General features: G+C 43.9%; 1 protein-coding gene across 1 annotated transcript; it reads left to right on the top strand.

The window, feature by feature from the left end:
• Positions 1 to 17,675: 17,675 nt before the first annotated feature.
• LOC135750131 (uncharacterized) lies at positions 17,676 to 21,152 on the top strand. The gene has a single exon (XM_065268900.2). It carries the CDS (start codon positions 17,961 to 17,963, stop codon positions 21,150 to 21,152), a length of 3,192 nt encoding a protein of 1,063 aa, XP_065124972.2. The 5' UTR covers positions 17,676 to 17,960.
• The last annotated feature ends 1,899 nt before the right edge of the window (positions 21,153 to 23,051 follow it).

Genomic DNA, 23,051 nt, shown 5'->3' with positions numbered 1-23,051 from the left:
TTCTCCTGTTGCTCCCTGTAACAGAACTGCTCCCAGGCCTGTCGCCGAGGCATCCACCTGTACGAGGAATCGCTGGGTAAAGTCTGGACTTTGCAGCACAGGATCAGCACATATTCTCTCCTTCAACTTGACGAAGGCATTTTCGCAGTCCTCCGTCCAAGGTATTGGATTCTTGATCCCTTTTGCAAGCAGGTTTGTGAGTGGCACTGCTAGAGTGGCGAAGTCTGATACAAATCTTCGGTACCAGCCGATCAGTCCCAAGAAAGACCTCACCTCCTTCTTCGTCGTGGGTCTGGGGCTCCTCCTTATGGCTTCCACTTTGTCCACCTGAGGACGCAGCTGTCCATTTCCCAGGTGGTATCCCAAGTATCTTGCTTCCTGCCTTGCCCACTCACACTTGTCCACATTTAGGGTCAATCCTGCATTCTGGATCTTCTGTAGGGTGCTCTTTAAATGTTGCAGATGCTCACCCCAGGAGTTGCTGTAGATGACCACATCATCCAAATAAGCAGCAGACCAACCTTCACAGCCTTGTAGCACTCGGTCCATCAGCCTCTGAAAGGTCGCTGGTGCCCCATGAAGGCCAAATGGTAAAACCGTGAATTGGTGCAGCCCAAGTGGTGTCCTAAAAGCTGTGTACGGTCGTGATGCTGGGTCTAGGGGTACCTGCCAGTATCCCTTGCAGAGATCCAAGGTTGTAATGTATTTCGCCTTCCCGATCCTCTCCAGCAGATCATCAATCCGAGGCATCGGGTAAGCATCAAATTGAGACTGTGCATTCAGCCTCCTAAAGTCTATACAGATTCTCAGTGTTCCATCCTTCTTCGGGACGATGACCACTGGACTGCACCATTCACTGGTCGAGGGCTCAATCACACCAAGCTCCATCATCAGCTCCACCTCCTTCTTCAGTGGGTCCACAAGCCGTTCAGGTACCCGGTAAGGCCGTTGTCTTGATGGTGTTGGGTTGCTCAGATGGATGTAATGTTGAGCCAACTCAGTCCGCCCCAGGCCTCTGGCGGAAGAGAGCAGGGAACTGATCTAGGAGGTACTGCAGGTCTTTACGCTGGAGGTCCTCTAGGTGACTCAGATCCACCACAGACGCTCCTCTCTTGGCTATCGACTCCGCAGGTTCTTCCTCCACACAGTCCACCTCTTGTACCATCAATGATGTTTCTGCTGCTTCCTTACCGGCTGGCTCTCTCCACTCTTTTAGCAGGTTGACGTGATATGTCTGCTTGGTCTTACCCTTATCTGGATGGTGTATCTCATAGGTCACCGGTCCCATTTTCCGGATCACACTGTATGGTCCTTGCCACTTGGTCAACAACTTATTGGCCGATGTCGGCAACAGGAGTAGAACCTTCTGTCCAGGTAGGAACTTGCGCTTCCGTGCATATTTGTCGTACCATAATTTCTGCTTCTTCTGTGCCTCTTGTAGGTTCTCCTTCCCTTTCTCCTCAGCTCCACTTGTAGTGCCTTCCCATCCTTTCCTCAGAAGGTCTAAGGGTCCTTGCTCCTGCCAGCCGTATAGGAGTTCAAAGGGCGAGAATCCTGTTGACGCTTGGGGAACCTCTCTGTAAGCAAACAGAACAAACGGTAGCCACTTGTCCCAGTCTTTACCTGTGTCGTTAACAAACTTCTTCAGCATGTTCTTCAGAGTCTGGTTGAATCTTTCGACCAGTCTGTCGGTTTGTGGATGATATGGGGTTGTTCTGATTGCTTTGATGCCTAGCTGGCGATTCAGTTGACCCATCAGCTTCGATGTGAAGTTCGTCCCTTGGTCGGTGAGAATCTCCTCTGGAATACCAACCCTGGAAAACAACTGTACCAGAGCCTGGATGACCTTCGGTGTGGTAATAGACCGAAGAGGGAATGCTTCTGGGTACCTTGTAGCGTAATCGCTGACCACCAAGATGTACTGATTTCCACTGCTGCTCTTCTCCAAGGGGCCTACGATGTCCATCGCTATTCGCCTGAAAGGACCAGAGATCACAGGGAGAGGTTGCAGGGGTGCTCGACCCCGCTGGGATACAATACTGGTCTTCTGACAGATGGCACATGTATTGCAGTATGTTTGTACATCAGTGTATAATGTGGGCCAGTGAAAACGTGAACAGATGCGTGCATGTGTTTTCTGTTGGCCGAGGTGACCGGACCAGGGGACTGTGTGTGCAAGATGTAATACCATAGGGCGACAACATGTGGGGACAATCAAACGTGTAACATCATTAGTTTGTAAATATAACACATCATTCAACACCACATATCTCTCATTGCACACATTATCATTTTTCCCACATTCAACTTTTTCAAACAATGGCTTTAATGTTACATCACCCCTTTGCAAAGCAACAATATTCTCTGGGATCTCCCAGCCATCAACACTGAGACCTTCCACTGAAGATTCAGCGACTGGTGTACCCAGGTACTTTTCAAACCGCCGTTGTTGGCGTGACTTCCTGGGGCCCTTGGTTCCACCCTGCAGCAGACTATCATCAAAGTCTGGCAGTGGTTGGAGACCTGCCTTAGCTTGGGCTCTAGTCAACACAGGACATGACAGGTTAGCAATGGCATCCTCATAAACATTCACATTCTTGGTTGGTAACAGATCATATATGACAGGTATATCTCTACCAAGAATCATGTCAGCAGGTAAATTGTCAACTATTGCAACAGTCAATAGAAACATTTGATCACAAATACCCACAGTAACTTCAGCTTGAGGATACTGCTTAATATCCCCATGAACACATTGAACAGATGTTGTCATCAGATAATCAACATTATGAACATAACATGGTTTAATAAGGGATATAGAACTCCCAGTGTCCACAAGTGCCTGTAAGGTTTGTCCATTAATAGTCACATCACAACAATTTCTCAGGTTCCCAACAGAGTCTCGTACATTGTCCTCTTCCCTTGGAACGTAACAATAACCAGTCAATTTTGCCTTTCGTGCAGGGCACACAGATGCTTTGTGACCTGACTGCTGGCAATAGAAACAAATCAACCCCTTCCCCAATGATGGGTGTTGTCCCTGGGTGCTCGTATGCTCCACACCACTTCTCTGAGCCACAGCATCAGTATTACTCTGTGTGAAAGTGCGTACAGTACCTTTGGGGTTTTGAGTGCGAGGACCACCACGGTGAGCATTGAGGTACCTTTGTGCCAGCTTCGCCGCCTCCAGGCCTGATCTTGGCTCGTGCTCCTTCACCCACGTGCGTGCATCATAGGGCAGAACCCTGAGCAGCTGCTCGAGGATGACGATCTCGCCGATCTCCTCCTTTGTGTGATCCTTCGGCCGCACCCAACGATTGAAGAGATTCTTCAGCCGGTTATATGACTCTGTGGGCGACTCACCAGCAGGAACTGTAGCCGCCCGGAACCGTTGACGATATGTCTCAGCCGAGACGTCAAACTTTGCAAGAAGTGCCTCCCTCAGCTCAGAGTACTGCTCCGCCTGGTCCTCGTCCATGGCCAGATACGCCTCCAACGCCTGCCCTGTCAGCAGCGGTACCAGACGACAACTCCACTCCTCCTGAGGCCACCTCCATGTCTTAGCAAGACGCTCGAAACGTCGAAGATAGCTCTCGATGTCCTCCCCTTGTTGAAAGACAGGTATCTTCGGCTCTGCCCGTTGTAACGGCTGATTGGGAGCAGGGAATCTCGGAGAGCCTACGTCAGGATCTGCATCATAATGACCCGTAACTCTCCGTGCTGCCGGGGTTGGTAGATTCATACGCAGACTTCCCATGTCCATCGATGACTGAGCAGGAAGTGCAGACTGCATTATGGTCTCCCGCAGACCTCGAAGCTCCAGCATGTGCCGCTCTTCCCTCCGCTCTTGTGCCTCCAAGAACTGGCGCATCAGAGTCACCATCCCATCATTAGCCTTAGACCCTGGTGAGACGGGCTTAGGTTGTGGTAAGTTGCGCTTTGGTGATGTACCGGAACGTTCAGTAGGCGACCCCTCGTCCTCCACTGACTCCGCAGCGTTCCAGGTCACATCCTCCTCCACTGCCTTCACCTTAGACCGTGCTCGGCCTTTATGCTTACGGGGAGCCATCCCACCGCTGCCACCAACTGTGATAAAGCGAACACCACCAGTTCGCTTTGAGACGTGGGTATGTCCCAAAATACCACAATAACGATGGCCCAAACCGTAAGAGTACAAGGTGAAGTTTATTTACAGTGTATGAGAAGATAACCAAAAGTGATATATTTATATTTACAAGTGCAGACAAAAAAAACAAAATACCAAATAAATAAACAAAAAGGCAAAATAATGATGAAAACGTATACACAAGCAAATATCAACAATATATCAAACAACTTTTCTCCACTTCCACTCACTTTGGTCGACTTGGTAAACAAGTGCTTTGGATGAGTCTGGCCTCTCTCTTTATAGGCCAGACTCCTCCCCTAAATCGGGAGCTTAATTCACAGGTAAGTATAAATTAATTAAAACCCTCCTTCATCTTCAAGGATTTTAAATACACATATTCATTTAAACATAAAAATAACATTTATCTTTTAAAAGATAAATACACATATTAATACATAAATCAAACGCAATAAACACTTAACATTAACATACACAAAATAACAATACCCCTTTAACAAAAATAAATGGACTCGCCAACCTTCGGGTGTACTGCGCCGGCGCGGCGCACTTTGATGACGTCATAAGCGCGCGCCGCTCGATCGCTCAGGTTTGCCGCTGTCATGAGCAATCCAGTCCCCCCGAGCAATTCTGCCCCCCTAGGACCCCGCGTAATTCCATTGGCTGAAAAAACTCCTCATGGGTAGCCTTTGTAGCGCCTTATTACAATTCCTTCAAAATTTCGTGAGGATTTATATCGTTAGAATGTTGTTAAAATTACAATTGGTCTATTTTAAATTATCCGTTTAATATAGTAGTATATAACTGATGCTCTAGGTGGTGAGATCTACCAAATCTCGTTCTTAGATTTTTTTTAATTAGCTTAACGTGACGTACCAGCTTAGCATACAGCTATCGGGTAAAATAGCTTAACACAAACACCAGTTGCACTCACCGTAATAACGTAATGTCATTTTTTTTAATCCTGAGGTTTAAAAAAACATGTTTCACGTTCAGATAACTTAGTAATCAATAACATAAAATTGAAATGTGTTTTTGTTGTGTAAGGCAATTAATTGGGTTTTTAGGCGATTACGTGTGTCATTACGTGCTGCTCACGTGTTTGCAACATGAATATTAGTTCATTAATTATATTATTTTTGTAAGCTTTTATTTTAAAAATATTTTGTATGCTTCTATTTTGTAAAAAGTACCTAGCTTGCTACACCACTAACGCAGCTTCGATTAGCCATTAGCATCAAGATATCGCGATGACAAGTTTTTGACCAGGCATTACTGCTAGGTACCAATTGGGGTCCTAGGGGGGCAGAATTGCTCGGGGGGACTGGATTGCTCACGACACCGGCACAGCGTGTCAGTCCGAAGGCAGCTAACCAAAACAAACAAACAAAACAGCGTGGGTGCAAAGACAATGTATGTGTATGAAGGGTCCAAGTTTTGGATGCTAACAGAGGGGAAGAGTGGTGTGAAAACATGTCCATGTGCCATCAGAGTGTGCGTGCACTCACAGCTTCGACAGCCGGGGAAACGGGATGGATTATGAGAGGTAAGTGAATGCGATGTGTGTATGTGTGTGTGTGTGTGGTTGCCAGTAATGATTACCCAGCGGGGAGGGCTAGTTCTCCTCCGTCACAGAGCTGAATGTCTGTTTGTGCAGAGTTTGTGCTGTCAGTCGCTCTTTTGATGTTGAGGACGTTATTTCTTCACTCTTCACATCTGAAAGAAACATGAAACAATTAAATGATCTTTTCGCTCTTATTTACACAAAGAAGAATGAATTGAGATTCTGTTTCTTTTTCTATATTGACACAGAGACAGAAGACAGCTGTCAGCCCTGTTATTACAACTGGGTCATTGGACATCCAATAAACCAAAATTTGGAAACATAACAGTCCCTCCAGTTAATAATTTCTCATTTCATTGAAAAAAAATGCCAAAACATATGAATACCGATGTAAATGGATCAATTTCTTACAGTCACCAAAGGAGTACTTAATCAAATGGTCAAATTAATCAGAAAGCTCTACCAGTACCACTATGGTTAAGCAGGATATAATACACTCAAAAATCATTCCTACCTTAAGACAGTGGTTCCCAAACTTTTTCAGCGTGTGGCCCCCTTGTGTACAGTGCATTCCTTTGCGGCCCCCCAAAGAAAATTTGTGACAAAAAACTGTTCTAAAACTCAACATTTTAATAAAAAAACCATTAAATTATAGAAAAAAGTAGTGCTTTTGGTTAGTAGCCTTATTTTTTTTAGGTTTAATTAAACAGAATTCATGATATATTAATACATTTCATAAAATGTAATAAAACTGGGGCCCCCCTGGCACCATCTCACGGCCCCCAGTTTGAAAACCACTGCCTTAAGACAACTTTGCAACAAGTTTATAAGAAACTGCCAAACAAGCTTGCTCAAAAGAGATTTTATTCTCAAAGATTTTGGTAAGGAGAAAATAAGAAAAAGTAGATGTTACTTAAAATTCCTTGTCCCGCCAAAGATGAAAGAAATGCAGTTTAAAATTATTAATAGGATTTATCCAACTAATGATTTCTTAATTGAGGAGACACATACCTGACAGAATAAAATCATCATCTTCCTCAGTGTGATCTTCCTCAGTGTGATCTTCCTCAGTGTGATCTTCCTCAGTGTGATCTTCCTCAGTGTGATCTTCCTCTTCTGTGGGTTCAGTTTTGATTTCTGTAGGTTCAGTTTCAATCTTCATCATGATGTCCCTGCAGTCGATGAGTTTAACTGAACACATCTTCAGGATCTGCTGCTGTTCTCCAGCGTTACAGACAGAATCCAGAGACTCTGTAGAGGTTTGATCCTCCTGTAAGCTCTGTTTACTGTCACACACTGTAGTGTCCTGAGTGTCTGTGGGCTTTGACTCAGTATAACAGAGTAAAGTCAGACTGAGATCTGAGTTCTGTGTGTGTCTGGATTTCTCTTCAGAGAGTTTAGAGTCCAGCAGTGGCTGTGGTGTGCGGCTCTGATCTCTGCTCATCCACACTGGATCCAGACTCACAACATCAGTCACATACCATGAAGATTCACAACAATCCACATCCTGACAACACAACACACAGCCAGATTATAATGATTTCATTTCGTCAAACAGACAGTGATTCAGGTAAAGGATGTTTAAGCTGTACAAACCTCTCGTTTCAGTCTTAAATCTCCTCTTGAACTCAGTTTTGCCTCCAGTAACGCCACCTCTTTCTTCAGCTGAGAGATTTCTGTGATGTAATCATCAATATCCAGCATGGACAGATCAGTTCCTACTGATTTACAGCACATCTCATCTGTCATCATCAACATCTCTACACTAAAATAAACAGAGACAAAACTCTGTTTGCACTCAATAAAACACCTAAGAGAGAAAAACACTGAGGATACAAACACATCACACGCGAACTTTTTCTTTCTTTCTTTCTTTAGTGGGTTTGTCGGCGGCTAAAGTGCTACAGCGCCTCCTGCTGTACGGGAAAGAGAAAACACTTATAAAAACGTATACAAGCTTATAAAAACAGCTTATAAAAACTTATTTCTGTTTTTCTTTTGCTTGTTAGCTGTACATCTTGTCACACAGCAGCTTTTATTCTGTTTTTTGTTATAAGCCAGAAATGACAAGGAGGCGGCCGCTCGCTATACAAAGTCGATAGACCTTTTACGCACTTCCGCATTTTTCGACTGGAAATACGTCAACAAAGTGTATGGCAACTTCCTGTTATCGTAGCGGCAGATACGAAAAATAGCAGAGTCAACGAGTCGCCGTTTCTGTAGTGTTCAAGGCTGTTCGTCTTCCAACCAGAAACAGCCCTACCTTTATAATAGTTTATAATAGTATATAATAGTAACAGTAAGTGAAAAAAAGTTCCGCAGCAAGAAGAGTGAACACGCAAGAACGGGAAACTTTTGCCAACCGGCATTCTGTCTATATTAAAACCTCAGTTTGTGAGGCTCCTCACTCTCTCTCATTGACCTGAAGCATCTACCTCTCACTACTACCTGTCCCTGTAGTATATTTGTTACTTAAACCGCATGTAGCAAGGAAACATTGCATGTTATCTCATGTAGAAATACACAACTTTTCAGCAGACTGCTAGTAACATTTACCTAGTACAGCAGCTACACCAAATTACTGGTTGTTATGTTAACCTCATGTCATCTCACTTAAACATAACTTACACACGACATATTCACTGCGATGTGTTAAATCTTATATTACAAATTCACAACCCCTAGATTTACAATTAACGTAAACGGAGTTATAGCCGGTTTTGTAGCTAAAGCTTACCTTGATAATTGTGGATAAACTCCGCGCGGAAGAATTTATATCCCTTATCCAGTTTGTTCCCTTTAGTGGACGAGTGTATACCCACACTCTTCACCACATCGGCGCTGGTGAACTTCGGTAGACAAGTTAGGAAAGTCGGAAACACTCTAGCTGCCATTTCTCCACCAACAACAAAGCTTATACCGGAATTGCGTTTACGCGTTGTTTACGTATTTCCGGTTTTTGCGTAAATGGTCTATGGAGACGGTTGGATTGTTTCCCCCCGGTGGGCGTGGTTTTCAAATTAGAATAACTGCACTCTGTCTCTACATATAGCGGCGGTTTCCCGGACAGGGATTATCTTAAGCCAAGACTAGGCCTTGGTTAAATTGTGATATTTAATTCATTTTTGGAAGCATAATTTATGAATAAACATAAATAGTATGCAGTGGCGGCCGCACACTCTCCCTCCCCATTCCCTCATAATAGACAGACCAAAGTGCAAAGGTGGTGCTGAAACCGGATCGCCACTTGCAGCAGATATTACATTTTTCTCTTCTTTATAGTTCATTCATGGCAATAGCCATGTAATGCCTGGCGGATCTGAAAAAGCTTTGGCACCCCAAATGTCATCTCAGCACTAGCCTATCCTTAGGGGGTGGCGTGGCAAGGGGGTGGAATGAGAATCATGAGGGTTGGCAACACTGGTGAGCTTCCTTGCATGGTTTTTGTGGATTCAAGAAATTATACACATATTTGGACACTGGGCACATTAAATTAAGCATAACTAAATAAAGACTAATGTGTTAACGACTTTACCTAAACCTGATAGCTGTATTGGAAAGACAGATAAATTAAATGAGATTGTAAGGATATTTAAGTTCTGTTACATTTATGGGGGAATTTTAATCCCTTGGAGGGGCTCGACACTGTACCTTTGACCTTATTGTGACTGATTCCCTGCTCCTTTTCATTTTTTATTTACTCATTTATTACCTATATATTATTGCATGTATTACACATTCGACTTTCACTATTACGTTGACTAATATAATCTTAATAAGCCTAATAATCATGAATTAATTCTATTATGTCTTACAGAATCTGAATGGCTTCAGCGCGTAAATAAAAAACATCAAACACATTGGGATTCAGCGGCACAGGTGGCGTTTACTGTTTCATATTTCAGCCTATGAATTTTCAAATGTTTGTTCCTTAAATGCAGCTCACACAAGCAAATAAAGTAACTGTCACTAATATCATCATGGGAAAGAAGACACAAAAGCGAACTGCGAAGATAAATCGGATGTCATTAGGCCAATGCCTGTAAAAACAAAGTGACTGAAATAAGTTGAAGCACTGAATTAATAACTAGAAAAAAACAAAGCTTAAACTAAAAATGGAAACATAATTAATATTAATATATCAAATAAAGGCAAGTATTGTAGGCTCATTAAAAAGTAATAAAATGACAAAAACACTTTTGTTTTTGTAAATTGTTACAAAAATATAAATACATTAAAACATGAAAGTAACAGAAGCACAGCATCTAGAAGGCTACAACTATTTGAAAGATCACATAACACATGCTGTTTCTTCAATGGGTACTGTCAACTGTGTTCTTCATACACAAAATATCTTCTTCATCATTTATCACAATACTTATACCAAAACATTTGTTTTCCTATCATGTAAGTCCATGGTTACAACAGCTGTGGGCTTATAAAAAATCATACATGTTTAGAACAACATGAGAGTGAGTAAATTATGACAGAATTAAATGTTTTGGGTGAACTATCCCTTTAAGAAATCTGGAGGCCCAGGCTTGAGGCCTACCATTATAAAACACTATTAAAGGTGACATTTCACAAGACTTGTTTAAGATGTCAAATAAATCTTTGGTATTTCCAGAGTACGTATGTGAAGTTTCAGCTCAAAATATCATATAGATAATTTATTATAGCATGTTAGTATTGCTACTTTGTATGTGTGAGCAAAAATGTGCCATTTTTGGGTGTGTCCTTTAAAAAAGCAAATCTTGTTCTCCGCATGTTCTCTGCACTTAATGTCGTGGTTGGATAGTGCAGAATAAAGGGCGGTATTATCCCCTTCTGACATCACAAGGGGAGCCAAATTTTAATGACCTATTTTTTCACATGCTTGGTTTACCAAAACTAAGTTACTGGTTTTATCTTTTTACATTTTCTAGGTTGATAGAAGCACTGGGGACCAAATTATACCGTTGGTTTGTCTTACTGTTTTGGATTTTTTTGGGAGTTTTCCATTCAGCCGATCTCTGGGGTCTGGTGGTACCACTTTTAGCATAGCTTAGCATAATTCACTGAATCTGATTAGACCATTAGCATCGCGCCCAAAAATGACAGACGAGTTTCAATATCTTTTAGGGCCGGCCCTTGGGGTTATGGGGCCCTAGGCGAGACCTTGAAAATGGGCCCCCACTGGTGTAAAAAATTTCATAGCAATGCAATTTGGCAAGTGAAATTAAAACAGACAAAAATGAAAATGTATATTTAAGTGTAGAAGTTTTATAAAGTGCAACATATTAAGCAATGTTGTAAGTGCAACCACTGTAGTGCAACAGAACTACAGTACTGTATGTATCAATATAAATTTCATGGATATTAAAACAGAATAATTATTATTGGGCGATACAGTATTCTGTATACTGTTTTTGAACCCTACTATAGTATATTTTTAGTATCTAAGATTTTTTCTATACAGCTTACTGCAGTAAATTATATAGTATAATAGTCTTTTTCATGTGGGTTAATTTAGAAAGGTTGATGGACATTTTTCTAATGTTTTGAAATTAGCATAGGCATTATTAACAATGTAAAGCAGAAAATACCTTTACCTTGTGATTGCTTTTCTTTCTCTGCTTTTCTCTTTTTCTCTTCAGCTCCTAAAAGGTATCGTTTAAATGTCATAGTTTGCCAAAGCCTACCACCGCAACCTCACTAAATAAGTCTTGTTTTTATCTTTATTGAAAGATGTAACATAAACATTGCGTTGTTATACGATACTACATTAACCATAATACAAAGTGTTTCATTTCCAAGGATGCGCAATTAGACACACCTTCGCAAGCCTTTGCCATTGCGTCATTAACATTATGCAAATTAGCCCACTCTGTTCTTATTTTGTAATGTTTTATGTCTTAATATGTTGGACAGGCCGGCCCTGGGTATAACAGGCGCAATGATATCATGCCTCGCTCCAAAATAGTCCTGACTGCAACTCTCAGGGGCGTCAGTTTGTGTTGAAAAGTGGTGGGGACAAAAAATCAGATGAAAAAAGATTACAGCAGGACGGGAAAAATATTGAATAATGGCGCATCAAAAATGTTGCACAAAAATACTCAGCATAAAACCCTAACAATGTCGACTGCACATATAACAGTCCCTGCAAAACCAGCTCAGTACCAAAGCATCAGAAAACAGCAGCGTGTTAAGGCAATGATTACAATGAAATTCATTACATTATGTAAAAGAAAACACACTATAAGCACACAACGCAACATATGTGACCCTAGACCACAAAACCAGTCGTACACTGCAAAAATTATTTTCAAGAAAAAATGCTCTTTATATTTTTGCCTTGTTTTCAGTAAAAATGTCAAAAAATTCTTAAATTAAGATGCGTTTTCTTGATGAGCAAAATGACCTAAGAAAATGCCAAATGTAAGTGATTTTGTGCATAAAACAAGCAACAAAAAAATCTGCCAATGGGGTAAGCAAAAAAATCTTGAAAATTTTTCTTAAACACTAAATTCAAGAAAAATTCAAGAAAAAATTGCTTACCCCATTGGCAGATTTTTTTTGCTTGTTTTATGAACAAAATCACTTAAATTTGATATTTTTTGTCTAAAAAATAGATTTTTGCACATCAAAAAAAAACATCTTAATTTAAGAATTTTTAGATATTTAACTAAGAATTTTTTTCTTGAAAATCTGACTTTCTTAGTATTTTTGTCTTGTTTTTAGTAGAAATATCTAAAAATTCTTAAATCAAGATGTATTTTCTTGATGAGCAAAATGACGTAAGAAAATAAGTCTAGTTTTTAGACAAAAATATACAATTTGAGTGAATTTGTGCTTAAAACAAGCAAAAATATAGAAAATTTTGCTTAAATAAAGTGTTTAAGAAAAAAAAAATCTTATTTTTAGATTTTTTTCTCACCCCATTGGCCGATATTTTTGCTTGTTTTAAGCACAAATTCACTTAAATTGTATATTATTTTGTCTAAAAACTAGACTTATTTTCTTAGGTCATTTTGCTCATCAAGAAAAAGCATCTTAATTTAAGAATACTAAATAAGAAAGTCATTTTTGCAGTGTAAGTCACACAGGTATTGTTTGATTTTTCAGGGCTGCGTTCTCCAATAACGTTGTCTCTTAGCGCACTACGAAGACTCTTAAGGTAAACCTTAACTACAGGTATACCTTTCCTACGTGTGTTCTCCGAACTATACCTTAGGATGTTGCTTAAGGTAAACCTTCTTAAGTTCGACCTTAGCGGGTGCTGTACATGGTGGAGGTGCTGAATAGGTTGATATCGATCGCTCGACAATCAATTAATCACTTCATGTAATAGGTTTCGCTGCGATGTGAGATAGAGGTGTTATTTATTAAAGAAACATTTTAGAAATATTTCAAGTTAAATTTATTAGGAATATCTGGTAAAAAATATTTCAAATTGCAAACAACTAAATTCAACCTTCTATATTTTATATCAAACCTATATTTTATATCAAATATTTTATTTCATCCGCTATGCCTGAAAGGATCATTTATTTTAGGGGTTCCCAATAAGTGCGTTGCACAGGGGAATAAGGTGGGTCATGCAAGTACTTGGCTGTGCATTACACTTAAAATATAAAGTACAAATTGCTGTTGTTCATTAGTTCACGCGTTTATTGTGCTTGGACACTGGATGCGCAAGCAGCGTGGTTACAATGCGGATAAAGCTTAATGGACGCATTTCTGGAGCCTGTCTGTCTAAATATAACATATAAAATATTATATAATAGCCTTTATAAATATATAGTATGATTGCTGTAGATTTTAGCTTTGATTAGTTTTAATGTGGACATTTTGTTGACCTTAGGAGACTATACAAGCAGTAATCAAGTGCGCAATTTATTTTGAATGTTTATAAAGAATATGGCATGCAGTTGCCTCAAAGTTATAAAACATTAAAAAACTTTGATGCAAAGTCGAATTAACATTAATAATCATAATTAGTTTTTTTTGTAATTTTTCCCGATTTATTTATGCAGCTAAAATACTAGCCGGTAGACTAAGATTTAACGGATATGAAATGCACAAATGAAATAGTAGGATTCGCTGTAGAGCTGCCAGTATCACCAACTCCATCACCCAAAATATATATTTTAAATAGTTTCTTAATCCTGTAGCATTTAATAGTTCGCAGCTGATGTCCCTTTGGAAAACATAATTAAAAATCTAACAACCATCAATGTAATGATGTCTAATTATGTAAATGTTTAATTCTTTAAATGTAAAAATATTTGCCTAATTAAACAATTTTTTTTTTTTACAAATATTTAGTCGTATTACATAGACTGCAATGTAAGCTTTTATGAAAGTGATGGCCCCTAGTGGAGTCATGTGGGATATGTCAGAATCCTGCCGGATCCTGTTGGTATGTAGATCTAGTTTAGCATGGCAGGGTTCTGACAGTACATATGTTCTATGTGGGAAATGTGTGGTTGTAGTATTGGTTTATTCCGACCACGCATTTCCCGGGTCTCGTCACTTTTTCCCCGATCCCTTACTCGTGATTATTTTCAGGTGTATGTAATTTACTTTCTCCCTATTTAAGAGTCCTTGTGTTTGTTGTCCAGTGCACGTTCGTCTTGTTCCATGCTTGTCTCATGCCCTGTCGGTTCCAGTAAGTTTTGTATATATCTTAGTCTTGATCTGTTCATTGTGTTGAAAGTTTATTGTTAGTTTGGTTAAAGTTTAGTGTTAGTTTAGTGTTGTTTTCCCCCTTGTCTTGTTTTGCCCCCTCGTGGGTTTTGTTTTCCTGTTTTTTCCCCAGTTAAAATAAATCCCTTTGTTGTTTACGTCCGCATTTGGGTTCGTGTCTTGTGTCCTCTCAAATTCCTGACAGAACGAACGTGCCATAAAAGAACCCAGCGGACATGTTCACCGGTACTCGCCTGGCGAGACGGGGAAAGGGTTGCCGCCCCGCATACGAGTCGGGTTATGAGTTTTTTGACCCGCTCGTATGCGGACCCAAGGTCAACACCAGGCGGAACCCGACCCGAACCGCCGAACCCCATCGACTCTCGTCCATCCGAGAGGGAAGGACCGTTGGGATGTGGGGGTTCGGCGACCCTGAACTCTCTCCTCCGGCTCCAGAGAGCTGCTCCCCGCCTCTGTCCCTTCGAGGGAAGCGTGAGAGGAGGGTCTCCTGGGAGTCTTCATCTGGGGGGTCCTCCTCCGACTTAAGAGTTCCACCACACCCTCTATCTGCTCCGCGACCCCGAAGGAAGAACAGGAGGAAGGGGGAGATTGTTCAGCCACCAGAACGCCCAGAGCCGTCGCCGCAGCCGCCAGAGCTGCCGACGCGACCGCCAGAGCGCACAGAGCCGCCGACGCGACCGCCAGAGCGCACAGAGCCGCCGACGCGACCGCCAGAGCGCACAGAGCCGCCGACGCGACCGCCAGAGCGCCCAGAGAAGTCGACGCGACCGCCAGAGCGCCCAGAGAAGTCGACGCGACCGCCAGAGCGCCCAGAGAAGTCGACGCGACCGCCAGAGCGCCCAGAGAAGTCGACGCGACCGCCAGAGCGCCCAGAGCCGTCGACCCAGCCGCCAGAACGCCCAGAGCCGTCGACCAAACCGCCAGAGCGCCCAGAGGCGTGTACTCAGACGTCGGCGCAACCCCAGCCGTGGGCGCAGCCAGCGCAACCCCAGCCGTGGGCGCAGCCAGCGCAACCCCAGCCGTGGGCGCAGCCAGCGCAACCCCAGCCGTGGGCGCAGCCAGCGCAACCCCAGCCGTGGGCGCAGCCAGCGCCACCCCAGCCGTGGGCGCAGCCAGCGCCACCCCAGCCAGGTTTTGCCGATCTCGGCCAGAACTTTCCCTGGACTCTCCCGAACAGTGCCGGTCTTTCCTATACGCAAAGTACGCAATTTGCATAGGGCCCCGCACCACTAGAGGGCCCCCTTGATCTCAGAATTATTTAAAACCATTATATCAAAGAAAAATTATTATTATGTTTAATGAAAACAAGACGCTATAATTTAAATAATTTGCAAACTTCCGAATTTGTGCGGGTTTTTAAAAATACTTAATGATTTCTTAAATCACTGATATGTACTCGGACAACATGCAGGCAGTTTCTCAATCCGAAGGCTGCAGCCTTCAGAGGTCACATTTGTAGGCTGCATATGCGTCATAAAAACGTATTTTAGAATATTAACAATTATAATGTTGACTATTATTCTTAGTTAATGGTTAATTGTTATATTATGCTTATGACTTGCAAATGAAATGCTTATTTAACTTAAATAAATCAGGCTTGATGACGTATGCAGCGCGCATATGCGACATGATCTGGAGGTTGCAGCCTTCAAATTTAGAAACGGCCGCGTGCATGACGCAGAAGAGTGATTTGGTAACGATGCGCATATTATATGCCCACCATTGATTTAAAACAAAGACAAAGCTATCCGTCTGGAGCAGAATAAAGGGAAAAAAACGTGAAGCAAGGGAACAAGATAAAGGATTTGCGCGAGCAGATTAAGTCAATGTAAAGACACGCGTCCTAGCATGGGGCGATTCAAATGACGCGAATTGGGTGACGCAATTGCCGCGAAAACACGCGCTTTTTCCTTTGAACTTCAAGAACGCGCTCTCGTGCAGGATAATTTGACGAGAGAGAGAGAGAGAGAGAGAGAGAGAGAGAGAGAGGTAAGAATGGTGCCCACGTCGAGAAAACTTAATAGAAGACTTGAAATTTGTAAAGGATTAAAGTATATGTCACTCGTTTAATTACAGTATGTTAACTGGATAACACTGGATATAACTCCTTGTATAGATAATAAAATAATGTATTTTGATTACACAAATCAAACCTAACTATATGATTGTAGCTGCTGACCAGCATAGGGAATCTCTATGGCTAATTTCTAAGACATGTTGCTGATACAGTACTGTGTGTTGTACCTTATCTTGAGTCTTTTTGGGCATCTTATGCCTAGAATTATTCAAGGAGATTGATTCTTTTAACTTCCTTTAAAGTTTGATCAGTTGTGCATAATGACATGTGCAACAAATGGATATAGGGTGTCAAACTCATAGATTTGCAATATTTAAAATGTACACATGGGGCAGAGTAGAGACACCTGCATGCACGCTGTGTTCCAAGCCAGGGACACTAGAACACATCTTGAGCAGCTGCTCCAAGGCACTAGGCGAAGGCCGGTATCGATGGAGACACGATCAGGTCCTTAAAACCATTGCTGAGGCAATCAGCAAAGGGATCAAAGACAGCCGATACCGTCAAGCCACAGCCAAGGCTATCCACTTCATCAAGGAAGGAGAAAGGCCAAAGGGAACATCTAAGAGCTGCTCTGCTGGGTTGCTCTCAACAGCCCGAGACTGGGCAATGACAGTTGACCTAGAGAGGCAACTGAGGATCCCAGCACACATCACTCAGTCCACACTGAGACCTGACATCATCTTGGTCTCTGAGGCCACCAGACAACTAATCTTGCTAGAGCTAACAGTCCCCTGGGAGGAGAGGATGGAGGAGGCTCAGGAGAGAAAAAGGGAAAAATATCAGGAGCTGATGGAGCAGTGTCGGACGAATGGGTGGAGGACCAGGTGTATGCCAGTGGAAGTAGGCAGTAGGGGATTTGCCAGCCACACCCTGAATAAGGCATATGGTACACTGGGCATAACAGGCGCCAACCGAAGAAGAGCCATAAGTAATAATGTCGAGGCAGCAGAGAAAGCATCCAGATGGCTCTGGTTGAAGAGGGGAGAACGGTGGGGGCGGTAGCATGCCCCTTGGACACAGACCGGGGTTTGATCAGCCTCGGTCGGGTCGCCTGGAGGAGGGTGTCTGTTGCAAGACCCGAAACACCCTGTGAGTCCAGGAAACAACACTGATGATGTGTCCAAGGTTGTGCATCAGAAGATGTTTCTGTAACTGAGAATTTCTGGGAGCACCAGTGACAACCAGGAACAGACTGGGTGACAACCATGAAGAGTGTGGTGACAGCTGGAGAGACAGATGACAGCCGGAAAGACGGCAACCCGGGGTGGAGAGGGTTGGCAGCCCAAACCACTTCTTCCGAGAGGAAGAACCCAAAGCAAGCTACAAAACCTTCAAAGAAAAGATACCCCCAGGGGTGCCCGAGAGGGGGGGAGGATGAGCACCCCAATAGGACGGACCTAAGAACGACGACACAGGACAACGAAATAACGACAACGACAGTACAGTGCATCTGCGGCAAGAGCTGCAAGAACGAGAGGGGCTTACGAATCCATCAAGGCAGGATGGGATGTCTGAAAGCAGCAGCGACGACGACACATCGCACAGAAGTCACAACTTCTGGTAAGACGCAGGAGGAGCCAGGCCCGGAGGCAACCCACAGTGCCCGGAGCCTCCTAGTATCGCCAAGACCTGCTGCCAGCCGTTCGCCTGTCACCCAAAGCTGCCCTCAAGTGACAGCACCTCCTGACAGCCCACAGAGCCCCCAAAGCCGGCAAGTGGCAGCAACAAGAACTGGCTGTGCCCCTTTGGCTCAACCAAGGATCCAGTGGCCCCAATCCTCAAAGAGAGCTGAGTGGCACCAGTTCGATGAAGACGTGAACCAGATCCTGGAAGTGACAGCTAAGGGGGATGTGGACCATCGATTGCTAACGATGACCACTCTCATAGTGAACATTGCAGCTGAGCGATTTGGATCTGTGATACCCAAACCCACTCCATCGGCATACACTCCAAGCCACAGAGTGAGGAAAATCAAATGTCTCAGGGAAGAACTTAAGCTACTAAAGAGGCAGTACAAGGCAGCAGGGGAAGTAGAGAGAGCTGGCCTAGCAGATCTGAGAGGAATCCTGAGGAAACAACTTTTGACCCTTTGTAGGGCAGAGTACCACAGGAGGAGGCGGAAAGAGAGAGCAAAGAAGAGGGCAGCATTTTTGGCCAACCCTTTCAAGTTGACCAAGCAGCTTCTTGGCCAAAAGAGGACTGGCCAACTCACCTGCTCCAAGGACGCGATCAACAACCACCTCAAGGCCACCTACTCGGACCCGAACAGAGAACGACCATTAGGGCCATGCGATGCACTGCTGACACCACCAGAGCCCACAGTAGAGTTCAACCTGAAGGAGCCCTGCCAGAGTGAAGTGGAGGAAGTGGTGAGGAGAGCAAGGTCAAGCTCAGCACCAGGCCCAAGCGGAGTGCCTTACAAGGTATACAAGAACTGCCCAAAGCTTCTACACAGACTCTGGAAGGCCCTGAAGGTTCCAAAAGAGGAGAAGTCTGAGAATATCGACCAGTATCGTGTCATCTCCTTGCTCAGCGTGGAGAGTAAAATATTCTTCAGCATTGTGGCCAAGAGACTCTCCAACTTCCTGTTGAGCAATAAATACATCGACACGTCTGTGCAGAAAGGAGGTATTCCGGGAGTCCCAGGTTGCCTGGAACACACAGGGGTGGTAACCCAGCTCATCAGGGAAGCAAGAGAAGGCAAGGGGGACCTGGCTGTGCTGTGGCTAGATCTCACCAATGCATATGGCTCAATACCCCACAAGCTGGTGGAGGTCGCACTGGAGAAACACCACGTCCCTCAGAAGGTTAAAGGCCTCATCCTGGACTATTACAGCAAGTTCAGCTTGAGGGTCTCCTCTGGCCAGTTAACATCAAATTGGCACCAGCTTGAGGTAGGGATAATCACTGGTTGTACCATCTCAGTGACTCTCTTTGCGCTGGCAATGAACATGATGGTCAAGGCAGCCGAGACAGAGTGCAGAGGTCCCCTCAGCAAGTCCGGAGTAAGGCAACCTCCCATTAGAGCCTTCATGGACGACCTCACAGTGACAACAACAGCGGTGCCAGGAGCAAGATGGATTCTCAGAGGGTTGGAGAGGCTCATGGTATGGGCACGCATGAGCTTCAAACCAGCAAAATCCAGGTCCTTGGTGCTAAAGAAGGGGAGAGTCACTGATAAGTTCCGCTTCAGGTTGGGAGAACATCAAATCCCGTCAGTCACTGAGAAACCAGTGAAGAGCCTCGGGAAGGCCTTTAACTGCAGCCTCAACGATAGAGACTCCATCAGGGAAACCAGCACTTCCATGGAGGACTGGTTGAAAGCCGTGGACAGATCAGGGCTCCCTGGAAGATTCAAGGCTTGGGTTTATCAGCATGGAATCCTCCCAAGACTCCTCTGGCCCCTGCTCATCTATGAGGTCCCCATGACTGTGGTTGAAGGTTTAGAGCGAAAGGTGAGCAGCTATCTACGCAGATGGCTGGGACTGCCACGCAGCCTAAGCAACATCGCTCTGTATGGGAACACCAACAAGCTCAGACTGCCTTTAAGCTCAGTGAGGGAGGAGTTCATTGTGACACGGGCACGGGAACATCTGCAGTACTCTGGATCCAGAGATGCGAAAGTGTCCGGAGCAGGGATTGTCGTCAGGACAGGGAGAAAGTGGAGGGCAGCAGAGGCAGTCCAACAAGCTGAAACTCGGCTGAAGCACAAGGCCATCCTTGGGACAGTAGTGCAAGGCAGAGCCGGACTTGGAAGCCTAACAGCAACCCGGTACGACTTGGCCAGCGGGAGGGAGAGGCAGAGGCTGGTGCAGGAGGAGGTGCGTGCTTCAGTGGAGGAGGAGAGAACCAGCAAAGCAGTGGCCATGCGGCAGCAAGGTGCCTGGATGAAGTGGGAGCAGGCGATGGAGCGGAATGTCACTTGGAAGGACATCTGGACGTGGAATCCCCAGAGAATCAGGTTCTTGATCCAAGGGGTTTACGACGTTCTTCCCAGCCCATCTAACTTGTACACATGGGGCAGAGTAGAGACACCTGCATGCACGCTGTGTTCCAAGCCAGGGACACTAGAACACATCTTGAGCAGCTGCTCCAAGGCACTAGGCGAAGGCCGGTATCGATGGAGACACGATCAGGTCCTTAAAACCATTGCTGAGGCAATCAGCAAAGGGATCAAAGACAGCCGATACCGTCAAGCCACAGCCAAGGCTATCCACTTCATCAAGGAAGGAGAAAGGCCAAAGGGAACATCTAAGAGCTGCTCTGCTGGGTTGCTCTCAACAGCCCGAGACTGGGCAATGACAGTTGACCTAGAGAGGCAACTGAGGATCCCAGCACACATCACTCAGTCCACACTGAGACCTGACATCATCTTGGTCTCTGAGGCCACCAGACAACTAATCTTGCTAGAGCTAACAGTCCCCTGGGAGGAGAGGATGGAGGAGGCTCAGGAGAGAAAGAGGGAAAAATATCAGGAGCTGATGGAGCAGTGTCGGACGAATGGGTGGAGGACCAGGTGTATGCCAGTGGAAGTAGGCAGTAGGGGATTTGCCAGCCACACCCTGAATAAGGCATATGGTACACTGGGCATAACAGGCGCCAACCGAAGAAGAGCCATAAGTAATAATGTCGAGGCAGCAGAGAAAGCATCCAGATGGCTCTGGTTGAAGAGGGGAGAACGGTGGGGGCGGTAGCATGCCCCTTGGACACAGACCGGGGTTTGATCAGCCTCGGTCGGGTCGCCTGGAGGAGGGTGTCTGTTGCAAGACCCGAAACACCCTGTGAGTCCAGGAAACAACACTGATGATGTGTCCAAGGTTGTGCATCAGAAGATGTTTCTGTAACTAAAATCAGACACTATTTTTAAAATATTTGGGGTCAACCTCTGTGACAGCTTTAAAGGGACACTTCACCCATTTGCATTAAGCTTTGTATAGTTAGAACTCCAGTCATGTTTTTGAATGGTCATGCATCATTTCCTCAGTTGCCGCTGAGACTGGAGAAATACAGATTTCAGTGTTGCACATCCTTCTTTCAATGATGTAAAAATCATCATTTTGCATCATTGAAAGAAGGAAGTGCAATGTCTTTGTTGAGGGAATGAGACTACAAACACCCCTTTTCTCTGTAAAATAGGCACCAAATTCTAAATGTATGTTACATTTCGACTACAAATATAACACTTTCAATAAAGATTAATGTTTCTACGGGTGAAATGCTCTTTTAAAGCTGAAACTTATCAAATCCTATCAGAGGTCCAGAATGTCATTGAAACACACCAGTGGCTTTGCTGTCATCAGTATTAAACATGTTACCCCTCGAAGTACCCCTCCCCACAGAGCCCCCCCCCACATAACTAATCCCAATTTAACCCCTGTGTATTAACAGTATGTATTTATATGTAATTTAATTTGATTCATTACATTCATTTAGATCAGGTTAATTTTTTAGTGCTTCTCACAACACATTTTAAATCAAAACAACTTATCAGCAAATACATGTTTCATGTTATAATCAGCAAGTTTATCAGTCAGGGTTTCAAAGTAATGTGCATATGGGAATATTATACAGCTATAAGATAATACACTATGTGGTTAGTTAACAACTAACTAACAGCAACATTGACTGGGTTTTACCCAGATAGCACAGGTACGTCTGTGAGATGTCTGGTAAAGATCTGGAGATCTGGAATACATCTGGTGTGTAAAAACATCTTATAAAGGAAAAGAGCTGCTTTACATACATTCTAAATCAAAAACGTCTTGCAGACATCTTCAATATGTCTATATGACATATTTTAGGAGACGTCTCACAGACGTATTGCAGATGAGAAAACAATTTAAATAAGACATCTTGCAGATGTAAACGCAGACATCAAATAGACGTCTCCGAGATGTATGTGTGCTATGCTATAAGGGTCTGAATGCACTGACAGAGGGCCCCTCACAAAGCTTTGCTTAGGGCCCCCCGGCATCTAGGACCGGCACTGCTCCCGAAGTCCACCCAGACTCTTTCCCCACCCTCCCACCCTGGACCACCCCCTATGAACTCTGTTGTTCCCCCACCCCCCCTCCCTTGTTTATTATTTTTGTTATCCCACCCTAACCCGTTTGTAATTCTGTCTTGTTTGCCCTTAATGTTATTTGTTATGTTTTCTTGGATGTTCTCTGTCTGTCAGTCGGTCTTGTCCCATGTTTAGTGTTCCCCCTTCGAAGGCGTCTAGTAGCCGCCTTTTGGAGGGGGCGTACTGTCAGAATCCTGCCGGATCCTGTTGGTATTTAGATCTAGTTTAGCATGGCAGGGTTCTGACAGTACATATGTTCTATGTGGGAAATGTGTGGTTGTAGTATTGGTTTATTCCGACCACGCATTTCCCGGGTCTCGTCACTTTTTCCCCGATCCCTTACTCGTGATTATTTTCAGGTGTATGTAATTTACTTTCTCCCTATTTAAGAGTCCTTGTGTTTGTTGTCCAGTGCACGTTCGTCTTGTTCCATGCTTGTCTCATGCCCTGTCGGTTCCAGTAAGTTTTGTATATATCTTAGTCTTGATCTGTTCATTGTGTTGAAAGTTTATTGTTAGTTTGGTTAAAG

The sequence above is a fragment of the Paramisgurnus dabryanus genome, chromosome 12 (assembly GCF_030506205.2).
Source record: "Paramisgurnus dabryanus chromosome 12, PD_genome_1.1, whole genome shotgun sequence".
Lineage (NCBI taxonomy): Eukaryota > Metazoa > Chordata > Actinopteri > Cypriniformes > Cobitidae > Paramisgurnus > Paramisgurnus dabryanus.
The sequence above is the reverse complement of the archived record's forward strand: the minus strand, read 5'-3'. Positions and strand labels throughout refer to the sequence as shown.

Coding starts and splice junctions, on each gene's coding strand:
- LOC135750131 (XM_065268900.2), top strand. CDS start 17,961: ATGGGATGTCTGAAAGCAGCAGCGACGACGACACATCGCACAGAAGTC.